The following is a 25292-nucleotide window of genomic DNA, read 5'->3' as shown; positions in this document are numbered from 1 at the left end:
ATGCAAAACTCACTGCAAAATGGCCAGGGTAGCTTACCTCAGCAAGCATGCACAAGTACCCTGCTATGAACACACTGCATACGCTGTGCTGAACGTGGAGACAGGCCTCAACACAGGCCCTGCCCATGAGAATTGTAGAGCCCAGAAGGGGAAACAAGGAGATAATCTCATTACAATGAGGTATGAGCTAGCAAGAGACGGGCCTGACAAAGGAGCCACAGATGTACAGGGGTCTCATGGAGTGCAGGTGATGAAGACCGGGCAGGGTCTTGTAATACGAGTAAGAGGTAGCCAAGCCAAAGGGAAGAAGTGTTGGCAAGAGGAGAGCCATGGAAATGGGAAGGAGAAAGGTGTGGCCGAGCAGGCAGATCGATGTGGCCGATTGCCAGAGAACCTCACAGGCTATACAAGACAGCCACCCTTTATGCTAAGAAGCGGGCCTGAACCCAGGAGGCTGAGGCTGCGGTGAGCCGAGATCACACCATTGCATTCCAGCCTGGGTAACAAGAGTGAAACTCCATCTCAAAAAAAAAAAAAAGAAGCAGGGAGACATGAAACTTTTTAAGCGGAAAATGATGTACAGTCATGCACCACATAAGATTTTGGACAACAATGCACTGCATATACAACAGCGGTCCCTAAGATTATCACAAAGCTAAACAATTCCAGGCCAGGTATTAGCAGCTCACACCTGGAACCTATAACTTTGGGAGGCCATGGTGGGAGAAGTGCTTGAGCCCAGGAGCTGGAGACCAGCCTGCGCAACATAGTGAGACCTCATCTGTACAAAATAAAAAAAATTAGCCGGGTGTGGTGATGTGCACCTGTAGTCCCAGCTACTTGGGAGGCTGAGGCAGGACGTTACTTTAGCCTGGGAGGTTCAGATTGCAGTGAGCTGTGACCCTGCCACTGCACTCCAGCCTGGGCAGCATGCCGAGTGAGCCTTGTCTCAGAAAAAGATAGATAGATAGATAGATAGATAGATAGATAGATAGATAGATAGATAGATGAGAGAGAGAGAGAGAGAGAGAGAGAGAGAGAGAGAGAGAGAGAGAGATTGCTATCACCTTCTACCTTCCAATGGGGTAACATATGGAGGCAGAAGACAGTGGGACTGACGGCCCTGGCCCTGCAAAGGCCGAAGCCAATGTGTGTGTTTGTGCCTTAGTTTAAAACGTTTAAAGGGTAAAACATGAAAATAAAAAATTTTTAATAGAAAACAGCTTATAATAGACCAGGCGTGATGGCTCATGCCTGTAATCTCAGCACTTTAGGAGGCCAAAGCAGGAGGATCACCTGAGGTCAGGAGTTCAAGATCAGCCTGGTCAACATAGCAAAACCCCATCTCTACTAAAAATACAAAAATTAGCCAGGTGTGGTGGTGGGCACCTGCAGTCCCAGCTACTCAGGAGGCTGAGGCAGAAGAATCGCTTGAACCCGGGAGGTGGAGGTTGCAATGAGCTGAGATTGCATCACTGCACTCCAGCCTGGACACAAAGACTCCGTCTTAAAAAGAAAAAAAAAAAAAGTTTTTAATGAAAGAGTTTATAGACGAGGGAAATAAAAATATTTTGTACAGCTGAACAGTGTGCTTGTGTTTTAAGTTAAGTGTTACAAGGGTCAAAAAGTTTTTTCAATTTACAAACTTATGAAATAAAAAGGTTACGGTAATTACTGAAGGAAAATTATTTTTGTAAATTGAGTGTAACCTACGTGTCCAGTGATTATAAAGTCTACAGTAATACACAATAACACCCTACACCTTCATATTCACTCCCCACTCACTCACTGACTCACCCAGAGCAATTTCCAGTTCTTCAGGCTCCATTTGTGGTTAAGTGCCCTAGATAGATACACCACTTTTTCTCTCTTATACCATATTTTTACTATACCTTTTCTACATTTAGATATTAGATACACAAATACTTACTGCTGTGTTACAGCTGCTGAAAATATTCAGCACAGTAACATGCTGTACAGGCTTGTAGCCCAGGAGCAATAGGTTGCACTAGATTACATCCAGCTAGGTTTGTCTAAGTACATTCTATGACGTTCACATGATGATAAAATCACCTAAGGATGCATTTCTCAGACTGTGTTCCCATCAATAAGCAACACATTAACTGTAGTTAGACTTGTGCTTTTAGAAATCGCAACAGGGAAGCAGTGGGGGAGGAAATGCCAAAGGCAGGAGACCAGAGAGGTGATGATAATCTTCTCAATCAGAGATGGTAGCGGGACAGCAAGGCCAGGGAGGAGGACCAGCAGCAGGGCAGATGCGGGTGAGGAGGAAGCAGCAGTCAGGTCAAAGTGCAGGACGGAAAGACGTGAAGGGTGCCACCTGGACTTCTAGCCTCAGTCGTGGGTGCCAACCACCCCTCTGAACACACTCGGCCTTCACACAAAGGCACCAGGAGGAGCTAACTCAGATACTTCTCCACAAGGCCTCCAGGCATGCACAGCATTCGGATAAACTGTTACTTAGGTGGGGAGAGGGGGCCTCAAAAGGGCATAAGGAAACTTCTGGGGTCTGGAGCTGATGACTATAGTCACTATATTGACTGTGGTCATGAGGGACAGGGGAGGCAATGCTTGACAGAGGCAAAGAATTTGAGAGAATAAAGATCCAGATATGAATCCAGTCCTGTTACTTACCAGCGGTGTGACCTTAGTGATAAAAAGTCACTCCGAATTTTTAAGTTCCAAATTCCCCATCTGCAAAGGAGGACCTAAAACCCCCAGGCATCCAGGATGGTCATGAGGATTATACGAAGTGTCATGCACAGGAGAGCTGGGCCGCGGCGCCTGCAGTGCAGGAAATCCATGATGAATGCCAACTTGACCTGATCCTACCCATCTCCAATGCGCATAAACATGATTACCAAGGCAAAAGACTGACCCTTCCAGAACTACCAATGTGATAGGCAACAGATACAAACTTAGTACGTCTTTGTTTTTTCAATCCCCAGTTAAAAGCAAATCAATTATGACAGTAGCCATCATACTGCAAATGAAATTCAATACACTGCCATAAAACCTTTGTTCATATGCACATTTTCCATATAGAATTACCGTCGATTCAGCGAGAAGTGTAAGTACCACATTTTCACTTATTGTCTTTCACCAAAAACTGTATTCTAAAAAGAGACAGAAAAAGAAGGCGGACTTCCCATGTGCAGGCTCTGTGCCGAGTACCTGATTCCACACATTGACCCAAACAACGCTTTAAGGTGGTTTGGTTTTTTCCACCCAAGAAAACAAAACCTCCAGTCTCCAAAAATACAAATGATACCATCAAGTCTTTAAGTAAATTTAATTTATAAATCACTCGGTTTCTCTTTTTAAAGCACTTTGCCTCTAAAATTATTTCACAGTTGTAAATATATTGCTTAAATTATGCTACCCTAACATTCCATCACTCATCTGGCTTGTACATTTGGTAAAATTAAACACATCCTGATGAATTTCTCTATTACAGAATCTAGTCATTGAATCCCACGGCAAAGAAACTATCAAATTCATTGTGTCAAAACTACATTCAAACGTTGACACTTCCCTAAAATACATGTAATAAAACTTCTCAGCAAACAGAATCAGTCAAATTATTTTCAGCCACCCGCGTGTCAATAAAAAAGATATCATTTAATTTTCCCATTTGGCCACTGGTTGATTTTAAATCTTAACTGAAACTGACCAAGAAAGTAAAGGCACTTTTTCTTTAAAAGATTCAGAACGAGAGGTAGTCAGAGACTCAGAGAGTAAACTCTTATTACACGTGATGAGCATTTTACAAACCCAGTCCTCCTGATGATCCCTTCAAGTACTGACTTCAGTCCATTTCAAGAGAGTGAGTTTTGTATTTTATAAAGTGGGGCTACAGGGGTTACACAAGAGGCAAAAATCTTCCAACCCAAGCCTCTTCAGAGCCATGCGTGCACGTTCCGTCCAGCCCTTTCTCACTGCTCTATCCCCTAATTCCATTCAGCTGAGTTAAAAGCCAGTGTATTTGTCAAGGAACCAAAGTTAATGAGTCTTTACATCTTTTTAATATTCTGTTATCACCAAGGTTCTGATTCTAGAAAAACTACATTCCAACATGACAGGGTGACAATGACTGCAAGTATGACCACATTCTACAGATAAAATATTCACTGCAAATATTTTTTAAAATCTGTACCACTAGGTAGAATTTTAAAATTCTATTTAGTACAACTTCCTATCATTTTTTGGTTTCTGCACAATTTCAGGGCTAAGGGAGGGTAGTATAAATTACCTAACAGACACCCAAAAGTAACATTATCTGTTAAGGTTAAAACTTTAACTACCTTCCTGAGGTATGCTGCTGGGGTCTCATTACAGCAGGTAATCTCACATTCCGCCATGCACAACACACTAAGTACCAGCATCTCCCAATTACACTGCAAGGTAAATCTCAAAGGACATCTGAAAAGTCTACACAGCTCCTGCACCCACTGCCGAAACACAAGCACCTCTAATGGAACGTGGCAGCTTTCTAAACTAAATATTCACACGCAGGGACAGGGATGCTAAGCTCTGGCCTTATCTCACACTGAAGAGTGGATGCTAATTAAAAGGCCACACTGACTCAGGAAATGACTGCCCAGACAACTTTAGACACTGTCTGCAATTTCCTTTCCCGGCTGTTCCAACTTCCAGGACTGCACAACTGAGAGACAGAGCAGGGGACCCCATGCCTCTGGACATAACATTCCTGTCTGGAATCGTCTCCTCTTCAGCCTCCCTGTCCCACCCTTCCTCACACCCAAGACCAAAAAAATTTGCGTGAGGAGTCACATGCAATTTGAGGCGGACTTACAGTCCCCGGATGGAGTCCATCAGCCTCTCTCAGCCATACCTCTATTTCCCACGGTACCGTTCTCAACTTTTTATGCCATAGGCCTTGCCTGTGGGCCTGTGACTCCACTAGGCTGTAAAGTCACTAGGAAAGAGACCATGTCTTAAAACCCAGCACAGAGCCTGATCAATAAAACTCAGGTGAAAGGCATGCAAGCCCACCCTTCACATCTCTGAAGGACCACCATCTACCAGCAGCTTACAGAGGCCTTAATGGCAACTCCAGTGGCAACACAGATCTCTTCTGGTGGTACAGACACCAAGATACATCCCCCACTGCACTCTGCCTTCTCCAGTTGATGTGCCTTAGGAGTTTTTGAGAAAGAGCATCTTTTTTTTTTTTAAAAAGCTTTCACAATAGCAGAAGGTATCCAGGGTATATTCGTTCTTACCATAATCATTTAGCTATTTTTAGAACTGTTTTTACTTCAGCTAGCAAAACCTACACTTGATATAGGCTGTCATGCAAAAAAAAAAAAAAACCCTGTCATAAAAGTAGTAATGGCTTTGAAAAACCTCATCCAAGCCAACTTTATTCTTATCCCTCTTTACTTAAGAATCGCCAATCCCTTCAAATATTGGCAGTTCTGTTTATTCAGATCTTCCAATGTATAAAATTTGCTGACTTTTCCCCCCTTAAGTTGATATAGATACATAAAAACTGTGAAGCATTTTTTTTTCTTGACTAGAAACAAAACTTCTCTGCCTGTGTAAAATACAGGGGCATTTTAAAATTACCATATGCTTTAGATCAGAAGGTAAAAACAGTACGGTAGCAATTTAAAATCTTCCAGCCTGTGAAAGCTGACAATTAAAATTCAGTGAAATACAGTCTAATCCCTCACACCCCCCACCAACTCTTGTAGGCAGTGGTCTCAATTAACACCTAAATGCCCTGTATTAGAAGGTTTACCATTTTATATTTTAGGTTAATTTACATATATAATGTAAACCTACACAGGTACTACATTTAAATATTTGGCCCCAAATATTATTTTTAACTTAATTTTCCACAGAGCTAATTTAAAAAAAAAAAAAAAAGAGAGGAAAAAAAAACTTTGCTAAAATTCTTCATCACATTTCGGTGTGTATTAGCGAATGTGCAGTGTGTGGCTTCCTTGCACACCCACTAGCCCACCACCTCCCCCTTTCTGATATCACACACCACACAAGTATAATAAACCATGTGAATATTTCATACCGCTGTGAAATATGCTGGAGTATCAATTCAACATCTGCTGTCTTTAGGGTCCAGGAGTCCCACAGAGACACTTTCAATTTGTAATTGAGTTCTATGCTGAATTAATCAGCAGTTTATCTTTTTTACTAAAATAATGTCTTCACCACTAACCCAGATTTACATTAACAATTTATGCCAAATTACCTGCCAAGGCAAAACTTACAAGATTCTAAGCTACAATCCAGTAACACTCAGTCCTATATTTCAATTCTTGTATTTCTTGAACCTACACACAAGAAAAGTGGAAATCCATTGTTCCAAGAGCTTGCAGAACTCTAACCACAGATGACCTCTTACATTTATAATAGAGCCTCACTTTGGATGGTGAGATTCATGCAGGTTTTCTCCTCTCCCCCTGAGTGTCACTGTTCAGTAAGTGGTTATGATTCCAAATTTTTACCAAATAGAATTTTAAAATGAAATAAAGTCAGTGAATAACAAAAGAGTATCTTTTATTTCTTTTTTCCCCCAAGGAAAATCTTCCCATTCTAAATCTTGGCTTGGCTCAAGTAACAGAAAAAAGACAACCCAGATAAAGGAAGGATTTTTAGTGCTTATTATGTATCTGCGACCCAAGTTAGCAAAGGCAGTTCAACTTGATGAGAGGGGTGAAGTTCCATTTTCTCTTTGAAATCACGGTACAGAGTATTTTATTAGCAGTATCTTCTTTTCAATTCCACCTGCATGGTTAGAAGTCTTCAAACATTTACTGAATTCAATACTATCCCTGAATCTAGCTCTCAACTCTTTCTCTCTCTCTCTCTCTCTCTGATTTGTCTCTGGTCACAAGACCAGAAGTGTTTTGCGTGCTGGACTTTTGCCACAGGTGCCAGCAGATAACATACTTCATGAAATATTTCTCCTACATGGGGTATGTCCCCCTGCATTTCACAGTTCTAGGAAATATGTAAAGCAAAAACATTTCAAATGGAACACCTGCTCCAAAGAAATGCATCATAAATAATTATCTATCAACTACAGAGCAGAATAATCCCTCCTTTTCAATCTACTTTGCCAATAGCTGCACAAGGAATTTCCACCACCATACAAAACAGCCTCTCTCAGTACTACCTCTGCATTATAGCACCAAAGTGTAACAGCTTGCAATCACTTGGAATCTGTAAGTATCTGCTGATTACATAGTGGTTACGTAAGAATATGAAATTCGGTGTTTACACAGCAGGGCGGAAGATGTGACAGAAGTTTCAGAAACATTTTTGGGAGAAAAATCAACAAAGTCAATAACAAAGATATACCCTTTGTTGATATCCTTTCATGACTCCAAGAATTGGAAATAGAGACCTTCAAAATGTATAGTCACTTTCCTAAGATTTATTGATTCTTGAATTCTAAAGACCTGGCCCCAAGAAGAATCCATTCCCAGCTTATGGAGATTTTTGGTAAACTATGCCTTTCCTTTTTTGTCTCCTTCCATCTAACCCCCTTTTATTTCCTGAAATTCAACGGCAATAAGTCACACTTCCTAAAATTTCCTTCACCTCTTACTCGAAATATCCCACTTTCAACTTCAACTCTTACTAAAGGCAGAATGCCATGGTAAGGGTAGAAATGAAGACCAGCCACCCCATAACTGGGGCTCTGCAGGTAAGACAGGTGAGCAAGACACAGACTTGGACAAAAGAATGCAGATTCCATGGCCATTTCTAAGTTCAGGAAGACTAACGAATCCCAGATAAGAAAGAAAGAAAGAAGCAATTACTTCTACAATTCCAAACTCTGTGTGGTAGGAAGCAAAGTCCTGCTCTTGAATTAGGTGAAAGGTCAAAGAAAATTTCCATCCGCTCTGTAAGATCCCACAAAATGCAAAAGGCAAGAAGACTGAAGGGAGCAGTCTTAACTCTAGGAGTCCCTTTCTACCTCGCCAAAGTTGGCCACCAATGGGTTTCGATGAAGAACAAGCTCACTTCTTTAAACGGCAACAACTCAAAATATCTGGTGCTGGTGGGAAGCTTTCACCTTCAACAGTGTTTCTCATCATCATCATCTATTCTAAAGGCATAATGGGTAATTTTCCAAATCACCCACTGAACCATAAATGCCAACTTCAATAACTGTTCATTTCTAAAATTAACTGGTTAACACTATTAGAATAATTCCATACAGGACCCCGGGGGTTGTATCTTAGGGTTCAGACATCTCTAAAACCTAACATTTTATGTTAAAAAAAGCCAGAAAATTATTGAGGAAAATGGATTAATCTTTTGATCTAATAATAAAGACAATTTATTACATCTTATGCTTCAGGTCTTAATAAGGAAGGCCAATAAGCAGGAATTATGACCAAAAGCAAATGAAAAAAATAGCCTCAGGGAGAGCTTCTGAAAGGGCCCTTTCAATATTTAAACAAATCTACAATCATCAACCCAATTACTGCACAGATCCAGTGTACAAAGCAGCACATCAAATGTTTCAATTGTCCCATCTAAACATTTCCATAGTTGAACTAGTTCTTAACAAAAAAATCCGTCAAAACCACAATAAGATACCAATTCACACACACCCAGCAGGATTACTACAATCCAAAAGATAAGTGTTGGTGAGGATGTATGGAAATCGAAACCTTCATACACTGTTGTGGCACAGACACTTTGGAAAACTCTTGGCAGTTCCACAAAAGGTTAAACATAGAGTTAACTATATGACCTGGCAATCTTGCTCCTAGAATTTCTCTTCCCAAGAGAAATCACAACATATGTGCATACAAAAACGGGTACACCAATGTTCATGGCAGTATCATATAGTCAAAAAGTGAAAACGATCCAAATGTCCAACTAATGAATAAATAAGTAAAATGTGGTATGTCCATACAATAGAATACTATTTGACCATCAAAAAGAAATACTGATATATGCTACAACACAGGTGAAATATTAAACAAAGTGAAAGAAGTTAGACACAAAAGACCACATATTATACAATTATGTTTATATGAAATGTCCAGAACAGGCAAGTGTATAGAGATAGATTAGTTACTGCCTATGGCTGGGAGGGTTGGGGGGAAAATGGGGAGTGATAGCTAATAAGAATGGAGTTTTGTTGTTTTCTTTTTTTAAGGTGATGAAAATATCCTAAAATTTATTGCGGTTATAGCTGTACAACTCTGTGAATACACTACAAACCACTGAATTATACACTTAGAACAGGTGAATTGTATAGGTGTGAGTTATCATTGAAGCTGTTATTAAGTAGTAACAGAACTAGGCATCCCACACTTAGAATAGTAGACCTACTCTAAAAGAGTAGTCAAAACATCTGATTAGTTACAAGTCAACCAATAAACTCACACTTTAATATTAATTTTTTTAAAGCTAAGACACCAGCACAGTGGCTTGTGCCTGTAATTCCAGCTACTTGGCAGGCTGAGAGAGGCAGGTAGATGGCCAGAGGCCAGGAGTTCAAGACTAGTCTGGAACGCATAGATACCACTAATCTAAAAAAAATTTTTTGATTAGCTGGGCGTGGTGGCACCCTACTATATTCCAGCTACTTGGGAGGCTCAGGCGGAAGGACCCCTTGAACCCAGGAGTTCAAGGCTGCAGTGAGTTATAAGTGTGCCACTGCACTCCAGCCTGAGCAACAGAGCAAGATCCCATCTCTAAAAAATAAAAATAAATAAAAGCTAGGGATTGGTCCGGCGCAGTGGCTCATGCCTATAATCCCAGCACTTTTGGAGGCTGAGGTGGCAGATCACCTAAGGTCAGAAGTTCGAAACCAGCCTGGCCAACATGGTGAAGCACAACCTCTACTAAAAATACAAAAATTAGCCAGGCATGGTGGCGCACACCTGTAATGCCAGCTACTTAGGAGGCTGAGGCAAAGGCAGGAGAATCGCTTGAACCCAGGAGGTGGAAGTTGCAGGTGACAGAGTGAGACTCCACCTCAAAAATAAAACAAAAAGCTAGGCATCACAATTAAAAAAAATACCAGCATAAATCCTCCCCCCACCCCCTACCAGACAGGGTCTCAATCTGTCACCCCAGGCTAAAGTACAATGGTACAATTTCCTGCAGCCTTGACCTCCTGGCTCAAGCAATCCTCTCTCGCCTCAGCCTCCTGAGTAGCTGAGACTACAGACATGTACCACCATGTCCAGCTAATTTTTTGTACTTTTTGTAGAGACGAGGTTTTGTCATGTCGCCCAGGCTGGTCTCAAACTCCTGAACTCAACCGATCCGCCCATCTTGGCCTCCCAGAATGCTGGGATTACAGGCATGAGCCACGGTGCCTGGCCTAGCATAAACCCTTAAAAGCAATTAAATGAGAAAATAATTTTGGTTCTAAATACACATATCCCCCCGCACCCCAGACATACAAGATACCAAAATAGATGTAACAACCAAATAGAACCTTAAAACCTAAAAATCTGGAGAAGTGAGTCAGGTTCAGCTCATTAAGCTGACACCTATTAAAGTGCCATAAGAAAAACAGCCTGACACACCATCAAAACAGACAGGAAAATCATTGTTTATAATAGTTATCGAAGGTCTGGGTTTTTTTTTAATTTTGCTTTTACTTAAAACTCTGTGTTTGATGCCAACAGGGTTCAAGTTGCACAGGAAGGTGCTTCAGCTCAACACTGATCCTCTTCCTTGATCTCCATTGTCTGCCATGTGGGTTCCTCCAGCAAATCTCCCAGCGAGTGGTCACCTTCCTATGGAGTCATTAAACCTCTGAATGTCAGCTGGTGGGATTAGCCAGCAGCTTCCACACCTGAGCCCCCGTGGCAGGGACAGAGGCATTTGGATCAAGATCACTAATGAATACAGAATTCATATGCCGCTTGTCAGGGCTCCTGAGCTCAGAGTCGCACAGATGCAACCTAAGTAAGACGGAGGATAGAACAATTGTTGACGAAGATTAAAAAGTTTTGGCAGTTGGGGAAAAAAGAGCACCTCATTATTCAAATATGATAGTCTTGCTTATATATTTTTTTATTTTTGTTCAAGTTATTCATGATTTGCCTCAAATGGACAAATGCCATTCACCAGTATTTAAAGACTTCTTGGTCTCATTACTAAATCTGAAGAGAGCTGTGCTGTCTGTACATCAGCTATATTGAGAAAACAGCTCTCCTGTAAAGCAGCTCTCTTGTAAATATCTGAAAATTTTAGGGGAATAAAACTATCACAGGCTATTTAGGGTGGAGGGCAGTCAAAAAATGAAAAAAAAAATCTAGAATTAAAAGAAAACAAACGATCTTCCACAGCCAAATGATTTTACTATATTTACTAACATCTCTGACTTCCTTGAACCTTTCTGTTCCTGGGTTCCCTCCAACCACAAAGCTTGCCAAAGAGGGTTACACACTTTGTCTGACACCTGTTTGGCTTTCTGCCATCTTCACAAGACCTCATCAGAGAAAAGAAGAGCCCAAGCAGCCTACACCTCTGCTCACCTGGAATAAGACATCTTTCCCACTCTTGTTCAAGAATTCCAGGAATAATAAAATGTTCAAGAATTCCAGGAACAAGATGGCTTTCCCACTCTGTTGTTAAAGAATGACAAAGAGGCAGATAACACAGTACAGTGCTGAACCTATCAGAGGGCTCTCAAGTCAGGCTGACCAGGGACCAGGGCTCAGATTCTGACTCTACCACTGAGTCTGTGACCCCAGGCCAGTTATTTGACCTCCCTACGGCCCAATTTGCTTCTCTACAAAACGAATATAACAAAGTACTGACCTCAAGGAAGTGCTGAAAAGTAAATGAAATAATATACCGTTGTCTATGACCACTACATATGCCTGTCTCCAACACTAAGCTTTCAGATAAGGATTGTATCTATGTAATTCATGCTAGAAATTCACCAAGCCTGATGCCAGCACAAATAATCACAGCAGTCGTTGCTATGCGATGTTTGTATCCTACTATGAAATAACTAAAAAAATAAAAGCAGCTGCCATATTTTAGAGCCAATTTTGTGTGAGCCACCATCTAAGGTGTTTTACAGGCCACATCTAACACTCACAGCAAGCTGCAGGCAGGTCTCTGTTCCGATTGTACAGATGAGGATGCCCATCTTCCCAGAGTCCTGCGGTAAGGACAGAGGAAACAGACCGGCAGCCGAACCATCTAGCTCTTAAGCCCTGCGCCCCTTTCCATGCAACCATATTGAACTCATGCTATGTTCTCCTTTGGGACCATTCTATATGCCATATTGCAGAGATTTTTTGTTTAAATCAAAATAATGCAGATCTCTCACACTACTGTCCATCTGTAAAGCACAAATGAACTTGCAACTTACTGTCTTCCTAATACTGGGCTTAAAAACAAGAAACGACATACACGTTACTTCTAAGATTTCCTGTCAGAAAACCATATTGGTATCAACTCTTTCATTACTTAAAGTGGATCTATAGCTGCCTGCAATGACAGATTAATTCTGTTTCCTTGGTAGCTAGGTGTTTGGCATCACGTTTGTGAGGTAACCACAAGCCTTTAGGGCGATAGCTGCTAGCATCTTTAGCAATCTATAAGGGCTTCTCTAGAGGCCAACACTTGCCGAGTGATGAAATATGACTCCATAAATCAGACGGCTGAAGTGGCGTCTGTATACGTCACCATCTATCTTCGTAGCTTCCCTCTGAAGGGTATAGGGTAGGAGCTCAATCTTCGGTATTGCAACCAGAGAAAGGACCATCACAGTTGGCATTGACTAAGCATGTGCTACTTAAAACTGAAGACACACTAAGACTAGAAAAAAAAAAGATCCTGCTGGTGTTAGCACGCCTCAGGCAGTGGTAGAAGCTTCAGCAACTCATCTTCAAAAGGCAGAGAGCCAGAGCTCTAGAAACCTGCAAAAATTGGCTAAGCCTGCAGTCTTCATTTCTTTAAGTTGAGCATCTTCAAAGTCTAGAATTCTAACTGTAGGGCACAGCAGCTGCCACTGCAGATCTGATCCTCTCAGCTTTTGGCAGCTCTCAACTTGAGATTCTAGCAAAAGAATTTTTCAAGTTGCTATTATTGCCTGTCATGGATTTATAAATATTGTGCACTATCTGCTGTGGCATGGCTCTCATGGGACGCCAGAGCATGCCAAATGCATAACAGAATGAAAAACAGTTTCTATTCTTCAAATAAATGCTAATTTTTTTTTAACTGTGCTCACATGATGTGTTTGGTGACCAACTTCAATAGTACAGAATATGTATCAGAGAGGGGGAAAAAAAGCTGATTGTCTTTTCCAGCAGCATTCAGCTGCTACTTTCATTAAGCTTGTTTAATTAGATTCCAGATGCTAATTTGCAAGTCGATACCAGAGGGTGCAGGACAGTTTGCCTTTGAATCATCTCCCTGTGATGTGAGGGTCCTGCCGCACACCACTACCCTTCAGCGGCCCTTGCACGATATTCTGACAATTAGTGCAAAGAGGGGGCAGTATTGATCCTGACAGACTAAATATTAATCTTCTACCCATTTTAATGAATTGTAATCTCCGAGAGTTTAAATTTCTCACTAGACCAAATGAAAACGTCCCTTCTTACAAAGAAATGAAACAGAAGGGAAAACCAACCTAAGTTATCGGATGCATTTATTTAATTCTCTCTCCACTCTAAAATAAAACTCGTGTTTCATTTTAGCAATTTTCAAGATACATATCTGCCAGGCTAACACCATGGTCAAGGGACCATGGTCAAATTCCTTATTCTTAACTGGAAAATGGACTGAAAATGCCCCAGCGTGGTTATCACTAGCTTCCCTGTCCAGCTAAGCTAGCCTGTGGGCAACAACCAGGACCAGGAGCTGAATTCTTACACCAGCTTTAACAACAGAGAAAAAAAAAATCTGGGGGAAATGCTCTGAGCAATTCATCATCACCAAAAAAAACCTCACATATAACTGACCCCTTGTCATCAGGTCAACTTACACATTTCAAAATCCCCTGTTCTGGTAATACATTGGTACAATGTCTGAATAAGCACCTTCACTGATAAAAATAAAGCATGAGATTTATCACCAGTAAGCAACACAGTTTTTTATGCCTTCATTTCTATCACAGCTAAGTACTGTGAACACTAAAGGTGAAATTATCAAATTGTTTCAAAGGAAGGTTACTCTCAGAACTACTAAGTAAAGTTGTGTTTAACACCTTTTTATCCACCCATTCAACACCCACTGGCTGAATACCTACTATGTACCAGTTACCATGCTAGGTCAAAGGAACAGAAACGACCAGGTATAAGCACAGTCCCTGCCTGAAAAGAATGTCCAGGCTCATGGCAAGGGAACAAACAAAAAAAATAAAAATTACAAGACCACTTGAGGTAGCGTTTAGGCCAAAACTGGGTGAGAGCTTTTGAGATTTTTAATGTGCCCTAAACTCACATGGTTAGTTGAAACTCAGGAACTGAGTGCTTCTGAGGTAAGTCATGGCTCAGATAACTAACAACAGCAGAGGCCCATCTTGGGCATTTACGAATTCCAGCTGGGTTTCACTGTTCTGCTTTTTTGGGCTGTAATTTCCCAATGAGCATTTGCCCTTTGCACCATCTTCATTTTCCCTGTGTTCTTAATGGGGTGTTTGCTTTGCTGACTCTGTGCCCCAATATTGCACGCTATTTGAGAAATGTACTGATTATCGTCCTCTGCTATCTTGAAGATGTTCAGCATTTTCTAGGTAAGAAGAGAAAGTTCCTTCCATTTCCCAGATGGTTTTGGTAACTCAAACTAAGCTCAGAGTTATCCTACTGTCTTAATGCAACAAACACATACTGAACCTCAGGAGCTAAGAACAGAGATGATTCCATGGCCAGCCCCTGCCCTCAAGGAGCTCCCTCTTTCACTGGCATGGGGGAGATGCCCCTGAAAACAGCCAGAAAACAACAGGACAAGTGTGTACAGTGGTGCACAGAGACACAAATAAATGAAGCAGCAATTGAGGGCACTGCTGGCAGGCACCAGCAGTAAGGAGTCCACGACCAGCCAGTGCATGCTATATTCAAAGAACGGTGAGCAGACAAGAATGGCCAAAGGGAACCTATGTTCCCCCAAAGTTCAATCCCTGGGCTTACATGTGATGGTGTTATATGAACCATTTTTATTTCTATTAATAGTATGTACCGACTTTAATGTGTCTTGAAGAAAAATATAGGCTGGGCATGGTGGCTCATTTAAGCTCAAGAGTTCGAGACCATCCTGAGTGACACAGTGAGACCTCATCTCTACTAAAATTCAAAAAAATTAGCCAAGCGTGTGGTTCACAACTATAGTTCCAGCTACTTGGGAGGCAGAGGCAAGATCACAAAAGTCAAGGCTGCAGTGAGCTCTGGTCATGCCACTGCACTCCAACCTGGGCAACAGAGCAAGACCCTGTCTCCCAAAAAAAAAAAAAAAAAAAAAGCAAAGAAAAATATAACCAGTACACCAAACCCAGGATTTCAGATATAAACTGTATTTTTAAAATAAATTTAAATTTAAAAAGTGAACCACAGTGGTTGTGGGAAAGATGGAGAATGAAACTGACTGGGAAGGGGCCCTCGGAGGTAAAGGAAATGTTCTCTATCTTCGTTTGAGTGCCAAAATCCACTGAACTGTACACTCAAGATCTGTGCATTTCATTATATGTAAATTATACCTTATTTTATTAAAAAGTGAGTTAATTTCAATTTTCAAAAAAATTAAGAGCAGGTGGCACCTGGATATGGCAGAAACCTTAAATGTAGTGTGTAAATGGCAAGTTCAAAATGTGCTAAGTTGGCCCTGCCTAATAAATGTTCCAGTGTCTACAGTTTAAAAAGCAGAAATAAATATTTTTTTATTTAGCCAATATACTTAAAACAGTACCATTTAACATATAATCAGTATAAAAATTATTGAGACCTTTTAAAAGTTTCCTGTATTAAGTCTCTGAAACCCAGTGCGTGTTTCCCACTTACAGGCCCTCTCAAGTGACATTTCAAGCGCTCGATAACCACGTGAGGTTAGTGCTGGACAGTGCAGCTAGAGATGATGAGAACACAAGAAAGGTTTTTAAGGAGGGAGGAACTTGTATTCCATAAATATAGTCCAAAGGCCCAGCACTATCTAAAGAACAGGTTTGTAGATGAGGAAACAAAAGACTTCAGGCTTCCTCTAGTTTGTTGTTTTAACAATAAAGCCAAGAGTTTGTTTCATGCATCTGGCCAAAAAATTACTGTTGGTTAAACAATTTGTTATTACAACAGCCTAAAACTGCCCATTTGCAATGCAGTTCTCTGTGAGTGAGTGGCAGTTACTGTCCTGGCAATCCACTCGAGGTGTGAAAGGCAGCAGTGCTGTTCTCCTGGCTTGCTGTCTGAGACACATCCAGAAGCCTTTCCACACTGAAAGGAAATAGCAGGCTTAGTCACCCAATCCTGTGGTCTCTAATTAGGCAAGAAAAGTTATCCGGGGCTTCTTGACACAGAAAGAAAGTCAGTCTCCCTGGAAAGAAGGAAAATTAAGCCAAATTTTGGAAATTTTAAGCCACAATGTCTTTGTTGTTATCAGTTCTATACAAATGTAGAGCCAGAAATGACAAGACACCTTGGCTGAATTTAAAATGGTGTCCTCTCCACTTTGCTAGGCAGTCTCAGCCTTCATTTAACATTCACCAAAAATAAACAGTGTGGTCAGCACAGTTAGTGGCTTGGTCTTCACAATAAATATCTTCAACTATTAACATCTCTTTAGATTTTTTAACAATTATCTGCTGATAGCTGTTATGCTATGTGCCTTCTGTTTACTTTTAAATTCAACCACTAAAGAAGGACATACCACCTTCACCTTAATAAAGTGATTTTCATCTGGGCATGGTGGCTCACACATGTAATCCCAGCACTATGGGAAGCCAAGATAGGCAGACTGCTTGAGTTCAGGAGTTCCAGACCAGCCTGGGCAGCATGGTGAAACCCAGTCTCTATGAGAATTGCTTCAACACAGGAGGTGGAGGTTGCAGTGAGCCGAGATCACGCCACTGCACTCTGGCCTGAGTAACAGAGCAAAATTTTTTTTTTTTTTTTTTTTTGAGACGGAGTCTGGCTTGGTCACCCAGGCTAGGAGAGAGCAGTGGTATGATTTCCGCTCACTGCAACCTCCACCTCCCAGGTTCAAGTGATTCTCTTTCCTCAGCCTCACAAGTAACTGGGATTACAGGCGCCCCACCACCACACCCAGCTAATCTTTTAATATTTTTAGTAGAGACAGGTTTCACCATGTTGATCAGGCTGGTCTCAAACTCCTGACCTCAAGTAACACCCACCTTGGCCTCCCAAAGTGCTGGAGTTACAGGTGTGAGCCACTGCACCCAGCCAAGACTCATTCTCTAAATAAATAAATAAATAAATAGATTTTCACTGATTGTCAGTGTGCATGCAGTTTCAGTAACTTAAGTGAATAAAAACCAGTTACCTAAAATTGTGCATTTAAATAATCAATCTGAAATAAGAATATAGTCAACCTGTTTCAAGGTCTCACAGCTAATACAGAACCATCAAGTGCTCATAGTTATGGACACAACTGATCTAAGAAACATTCTTCAAATTGAAAATATCAGAAGTTCTATTGAAGGGATGCTGACATTCCCCTTACTTCCCAAAATCACATCAAATATTAAATTCACGACCTTTGAACCATTTCAAATCCAAACTCAAAATAAGGTAAATCACTTTAGTGGAGTGTTAAAGTCACTTCTAATATACCTCACACTCTCAACTTTTCCTGCAATTCTCATTTTTCTTTAACATACAGAGGTCCCAATCAACTGGAAATAGACAAAGCTTTCAAGAAAATTTGAAAAGATTAATGTGTTTTAAGGAAGGGTTTGGCATTAGTGAGGTGAATTTCTAAACAAAACTCAGAGTCCACCTCCCTGTACCTCTGTTAGTCCTAATGAACGTGTAGAGCCTTAGAAACTCCTCTCCTATAGTCAGAAGACTGTGGAACTTTTTTTCTTTTTTACGTGACCTAGTATTAATATATCCTATTTTTCCTCTATATATTTAAGAAGCCCAAACAGAAAATAATGCTGATATGGGAATAACTGTTCACATTGAGAAATGAGAACAGGCTCCTAATCTCATTTATAGTCCATACTTGGACCTGTTTACTATTCTTAATTGGAACAAGACACTATCATTTTTAGTATATAACACCTAAATTCCATACACTATGTTTTAATTCCTGCAGCTATCCAAGAAGGGAAGAAATCTAGCCAAGTGACCAAGTCACTTATTTGAGCTATCCCCATGTACTGAAGGTGGCAGGCATCGCAGCAGAAAACCCGTCTGTCCTGGCTCATCAATATCTTTAATCCTACTTTCTCTGGCTTTCACAGCACTTGGTCCAAACCTAAAGGGCAGAGAGAGCTTCAGCGCTCCAAAGACACTTGGTGCTCCAATGACAATGAGATGATGGAAGAACAAAATATTTTTAATATCCAATCTTTTCCAAAGACGACTGGACATAAAGCACTGTCAAAAATCAATTCCTAGAGACGCGCTTTGGTACCTAAACAATACTGCCAAGTCAGAAATGGCAAAAACCTACATACTAAGAAATAGGGTAAACTACTCATAAACTACTATTAACTGTTGAAAAGAAACTGAAACCTCCCCCCAATCAAAAAATTAACAACCATCAAAAAAGCTTTAGCAGCAAGGATGTAGTGCAGTGGAGGAATAACGTGGTACCATAAAGGATCCAGGTATATTCAACATTCCTGCGACTGTGACCACAGAAGAGCTGTGCATTTGTCCTGAAGATGTAGGGTGTGGGGGTGGGGACAATCCATTATTAAAGCAGACTTAAGCGGAGTATCATTCAGAAGATACCAGCTTCCTCCACCAACAGAGAAAATACCATAAAAGAACCTCTCATACATGTATTTGAGACACTAGATCATTACACTCTGAGATGATTCTGCCACATGCATGGTCTTGTCCCCATCTTCTGCCAGATGCATAATGATGGGACTATAGGGATTTTTAAAACTGCCTCCATTTTCAGATCAGGCCTCTGTAACATGCAAAGACATACACAGTTTCTCTATTTTTTTGTGAGAGAAAACAAAAACCTGTCATTTTGAGATATCGTGACACAGAAAACTTGGTGTACAAGGAAACATTCCACATTACCGCTGCATTTACAGTCAAGAAGATTCCTAGACAGCCCAAAGCCCAGAGCAAAAAGCTGGATAGCGCCAGCGCCTCAAGCCCAAGGAAGGGCACAGCTGGGCCACTACAAAAGGAAGCTGGTCTCCTCGGCAAACAGACCATCTGTGCCAAAGAACACTCCAACTAACAACGGTGCTGTACAAGCTTGGGAGGAATCAGCAATCAATCTGTAGATGTTCAGGATAAAACCAGAAAAATACTTGAAAGGGAATAAAACTGCAGGGACTTACATACCTCCATGTCTGGCTTAAACTTATCTTCAAATACAGCCATTGCTGCCAAGGAGCCAGAACCTATAAGAAAAAGATGCACTTTTAGTGTATTTTATGATATCCCAGCCTCTCCATCTCAAGTTTACCTAGAGGCAACAAACACAGCAAAACACGCCCAGTGTCTCATTCAAGTACAGTGTAAATATTAATTCTACAGGGCCACATAAACCAGGTAAAAACAGTGCTCTTCAAAAGCCTGGAGTCACACTTACCACTATCTAAGGTAAATCTGCAACTGGCCCTACTTCTACCACTGACAGGTATAATTGTAAATTATTCACAATAAAATGCTGAAGCATGAAAATGAGGTTACAGTGAATTTGTATTTTTTCAGAAAGTGACTACCACATAATTTCCCGTGTTCTATGCTGTGAGTCTAGTGCTCCATATTGTGCCTTGGCAGGCTGCTGGGTATCGCACTAAATACCAAGCCAGTTCGAAAGAAAAGATTGTTTTAATGAGCTGGCCCTGGTAGAGTCACCTTGACACGCAGGGAAGAAGCTACCGCAGCAGCAATGGTAATAGGACCGCGAGCAGCAGCCACCAGGTTATTCCAGCTACAACTGTAAAACACTTTATTGTGTGGCATTTATTTGGAGCTATTATTTTTAGTTTGTACTTTGAAGAGTAACAGCTGAATAGACAAAATGACAAAGAAACAAAAATTTATTATCACAATAACAAATGGCTGAAAGGTTATGCTGCATAGATGTTAACAGATAGCAAATTTATCCCTACCAAAGTCGGATATAAAGGCATTACAAATAAGTGTGGGCTCCCTTTGAATGGATGCAAAAGGCAGATCAGCACTACTTGAAAATTTAAATTTGCTTTGTTCAGAAACCAGAGAATCTTTAGAAAATCATCATCTTGTCTTTACAGGTCCTGGCAATATTTCAGGATACTCCACTTTTGGAGAGAGGATAGAGTTGCCCACAATTTTTTACTCCAATTAGAAGATTTTTTTGGCATTTATTACTTTTTAACTTGTTTTGCATAACACTATCTATTTAGCTGGGTCACAGAGAAAACCATATTTTCTATTTAAAATGATTTGTGTACATCGCTTGACCACCTCAATGGTTTAGCAAAGGAAAAAGGCAGCGATTAAACAGTTTCAAATGAGGTGTCCTGCTGATTTTATCAAGTCTGCTGAATGTATAATGAAAAAGGAGAAGCTGACAGCAACGCCGCATTGAGAAAATACAGACTACCTTATCTGAACCATTTAAGGAGGTCCAATTATAGATCAAATTTAAAGGGTAGAAACAGCAGATTTACAGACACAAATCAATGAACATGGTAATCCCAATGAATATGACAGATACTCCTGTTAGGGAATATTGCTGCGGTTGAGGATCATTACCTTCACAGTACTGGATACATCACATCTAAAGCAGTGGGAAGCGTCAAGTGTAGACCAGCATTACAAGCAATGACTATTCATTTAGGCTTTGGGAGCAAAAGGCAACCCCATTTTCCCCCCTCACAATTTTTTTCTCCTTTAAAAAAAAAATAAAATGGTGATCTAAAGGGACATTAAAAGCCCTCTGAAAAGGAGATAGAAATTAAACAGATATAAAACTAGCACACTCAGATAAAACTAGCACATATGTGAGAGCAAATTCAGCAAAACAAACCTCTGAATTTCAAAGTAAACATGTCCTTGAAGATGTGGAAACAGGGTCAAACTCCACCAACGTTTTGTGAGTCACACGTTTACTATGAGATTCGGGGGTCAAGGGGGAAAAGTCACCTAAGTTGCTGTTTTCAGGCCCAGGTGAGAACCAGTCTCAGACTTACTAGTAAAAGCAAGCTGGTTTTGTGTGGAAAGCAAAAGACAGCTGCCATGAACGAACAAGGCAACTGCAAATGAAGAAATCCCAGGAAAAAAATACTTCTAGATATAAGCCAATCCTGCAGAGCATTCAAGAGCAGGCTGCTTCCAACAGAGTCCAAGAATATCTCCACAAAGAGCCCAAGGGTAATCAACCAGAGGCCAGAAATAAACATCCAAAAAAGGACAGGGAGAAGGCGGGTATTACCTACGAGCTAACAACTTGTGGAAAACTGTAATGAATTATTGTTAAAAGAAAAATCAAGCTTACCTTAAGGGTATTTTTCCTTAAAAATCACTAGCGGTTTTTTTCTCTGGGGCCATTCTTTCTTTGGCATTTCACAGTAATTTTTTTTCTCTATTTTTCCTAGGCACATATATTTCCTTCTGCTCAGCTTCACTCAGTAATTTAAGAAATGAAAAATATTTCCCTCCCAAATTATTCCTTAAAAATCTTTTTCCTGCCTAGAAACAACTACAGACAAAATTTCTATAAGTGGAAATAACACAATAACACACTAAACCCACAGACTCTTGGAACACAAGAGTCTCTGCAGTGTGGGGAGCCTCTCTATATTATCAGACAGGCAATTTTGTTGTTTTGTTTTGAAGAACTGAAAGGTATAACGTGAGTAAACACAGGATTCAGGGCTCTAACTACACCGTATTTCTGGCTTCCCCTTTTTATACCTCAAAGACAGACAGACAGACAGACAGACACACACACACACACACACACACACACACACACACACACTCTCTCTCTCTCTCTCTCTCTCTCTCTCTCGAAATTTTCCAAAAAGCAGGAGCTTCCCAAGCTTCCCAACCTGATTCTGCTTCCTCTGAAATCAAAAACAAGTGGGCCCCAAAATAAACTTGAAAAGAAAGGGAAATTCAACATTAAAAATAATTTCTAAATCACTTGCAAATTAGCTCCTGCTCCCAGCTTTTCAGGAAAGGAAGACTTTGGCGCCCCCTTTTCAGAAATACACAGAAGTGTTGGGAGATGGAAAATCTGTCAACAGGTTTCTAGGTACCTCTGAATGCGTGTCTGCCAGTTAGAAAACCGCAGTGAGAATTTCAAATACAACTGCAATTGCACAAAGTGGCAAGAGAATAGAATTTTAAGGCAATGCAGTAGGGGACATAAGGAACAAGAAGTTGGCCATAAAAAAAAAAAAAAGATAGTAAACTCGGTGAGACCAGTAATTAAAGACAATTTCATTCAAGTTTCCTAGATACTGGTCCAACATCCAAAACTATACACAATAAATCACCAGCCACATCCCATTCTAGTGCAGCCGCCATGTGACGTGTAAAATGTTAAAATATTATATCCTCTTTTCTCCATGAACCATTAATAATGCCCAGAGACATTCTGTTATTTCAGCATCAACTACCTAACCTGGCACTCTCTTCATAAACAAAACCAAGGCGAAAATCTTTTGAAGGATCATTTGCTCTGACTTTTTATTTCAAAAGCAGGGACATCTTAGACAACAGAACTGTCTGGTTTCCCATTAAGGAATAGATACACAGAAAAGCCAGCGGACAGTGTGGCCAGGGCCGGGCCTCTGTGGCACACTCAAGTATGCCAGTGAAGGAAAGGCACGTCAGAGAGGACATGCTCGCCACAAATGCAGGCTACGCTCCACGAGCAAGGGTGAGGCCTCCAAGAACTTACACTCCAGTCAGGGGGAGAAGGCAGCCAAAGAACAACAACAAAGGCCTTCTGCTGAGCACCCGCCATGCGCCATGCAGCCTAATTTACGTCATTCCATCATCCTCATAGCAACCCACTGACGTGAGAAAGCTCCTTGTCTAGGACTACAGGAAACAAGCATGGGGCAGGATTCCTGTCTGAGCTGCGACCCATGTCATGCTCTCATACAGAAAGTCCTACGTGCCACAATACAGTTGAGAGAGGACACACAAAACCTTCCATGACCAGGTCTCTATCTCCTTCACCTCCCTCCCCTCCCCAATACACACATCTGATACTCCACCAGCACCACACTGCCCACGATTTCCTAAATGCCCGTGCCTGTTCAAGCCTATTTCACACTGCACACAGCAGTCCATTTGCCCCAACAGTCCACAGAACTCCCAGTCACCTTCACACTCCAGCTGAGAGACCACTTTTTCCTAGAAGCCTTCCTTGGTCACCTCCACAGGGTTTATCACTCTCATCGCTGCAGCTTGTCCATCCTTTCCTATCTGCAGCCCCCATCCCCAACAGTCTCTGACACATGCCAGCATTAGGAGAGATGCTTACTGAATTAAGCTGTACTAAAATGTGAAGCCAACTGAACAAATGAAGGAGCCAAAAAAAACTCTGAGCTGGCCTTGATGGAGTGAGGATAGCAGTAAATGCTTTGGTAAGGTATAAAGGAATCTTTATTGCCTACTTTACCATACTAGCCTGAATACAAGACAAACTCAAGTGTAAAGTCACTTCAATTTTCAAAAAAGAAAAAAGGCTTTAAAACCACAAAACCAAGTCCTATTGTACGTCCTATCCAGTCCAAACCACTGTAATATCATCGGAGTGAAAACAGCCCTTCCTGGATTTCTGCATTACATTAATACTACTGACGTTCTCAGTCTCATCAGTAGTTTCCATGAAGCTGCTCCTTAGCAACCTTCACCAAGCCTGCCTTTTCAGCATACCCACAGTTACTGAGTACTCAGTATTGCTTCCAGAACAAAGCTCTTTAAAACAGAAAAACAAGGTGCAATTCAGTGACCAGTACTTGGAGGTGACACATAGTGAGGACACTATGACAGCCACCTAGTTCCCTCAGACTGACCTCCTGCATCCACTGCCCTCCCCCAAGCCCACCCACACACCCTGCTCAACACTCCCAGCTCCCAACCCACCCAGGAGCCGGGCTGTGGAGAGACAGGGAGTCAGGGACGACAAATGGCTCATCCCCCTTCCACCTGCGGAGCACTCTCCCATCCACTGCAGACACTCTCCACAGCTGCTCCAGCTAGGTGCTCTTTCAAAGAGCTCCTCCTGCAACTGATGCCCTGTGGAGTCCCGGAGAGAGCACTCAGCCTGCTTCCCAGCTCTGTCAGGGCCGGACTCACCCACAGACCCTCGAGAGGTCTACACTAAATAACTAAAAAGAGTTCACAGATAAATACATCAAGACTCCAACGGAGAAGACAGTAGTTTACAGAAGAGAAAAGGCAGAGGCCTATACACATTAAGCAACACTAAAAAAGTTCACTAGCAATCAAAGAAATATGAACTGAAGTAAAATAATTACCTTTTGCCTTTTAAATTAGCAAAGATTAAAAAGAATAATAGTGCTAACAAAGGTGTGATCAAATGGGCACTCTGACACACTTGGAGAAGCAAAAATGGATAGAACTCTTCAAATGGGCAATTTAGAAACACCAATTGGAAATCATACAGCTATACATACCACCAAACAAGCAAGCCTGTTAGGGACTTATTCTAAAGAAACACATGGACAAGTACCCAAGTCACGTATCTAAAAAGGTAATTGTTTGGATTAGAGGGGAAAAAAATTTCTGGGAGGTAAATGTAAAGGTTCAACAACCAGGAGCCAGGAAAAATAAACAATAAAATACTATATACACAGTCATTAAACATGACAAACTAGAAGTACATTTTTTTGGCAGTGGACAGATACTCGTGCTATAATATTTAGTTGGGGAAAAACATGTTTCAAAGCAAAACTGACAGATACACTTATGCAATATATATTATACAAACCTGGAAGCACATAAATCAAAATATTAAGTTTACTTCTGGGTAGTGCTATTTTCTTTTTGTTTACTTGTATTTTTAAATTTTTATTCAAAGTGTATGCATTAATAGCAATTTTTTAAGGTATAATCTTGGAGAAAATCCAACATTGTGAAGGAATGGAAAAAAACAAGCAA

At 41.0% G+C, this 25292-nt stretch overlaps 1 protein-coding gene across 1 annotated transcript in view; it reads right to left on the bottom strand.

Moving 5' to 3' along the window:
- PSMB7 (proteasome 20S subunit beta 7) overlaps window positions 1–25292 on the bottom strand; it is a 63325-nt gene that overhangs the window by 11409 nt on the left and 26624 nt on the right. Inside the window, exon 6 of the mRNA XM_012458164.2 lies at window positions 19500–19558. Within this exon, the coding sequence (XP_012313587.1) occupies window positions 19500–19558 (59 nt within the window). The remainder of the gene's footprint in view (window positions 1–19499; window positions 19559–25292) is intronic.

This window comes from Aotus nancymaae, unplaced genomic scaffold, assembly GCF_030222135.1.
Source record: "Aotus nancymaae isolate 86718 unplaced genomic scaffold, 86718_ANA_hifiasm-v0.15.2.pri h1tg000003l, whole genome shotgun sequence".
NCBI lineage: Eukaryota > Metazoa > Chordata > Mammalia > Primates > Aotidae > Aotus > Aotus nancymaae.
Note: the sequence above shows the minus strand (reverse complement) of the source record. Positions and strands in the feature narration are given on the sequence as shown.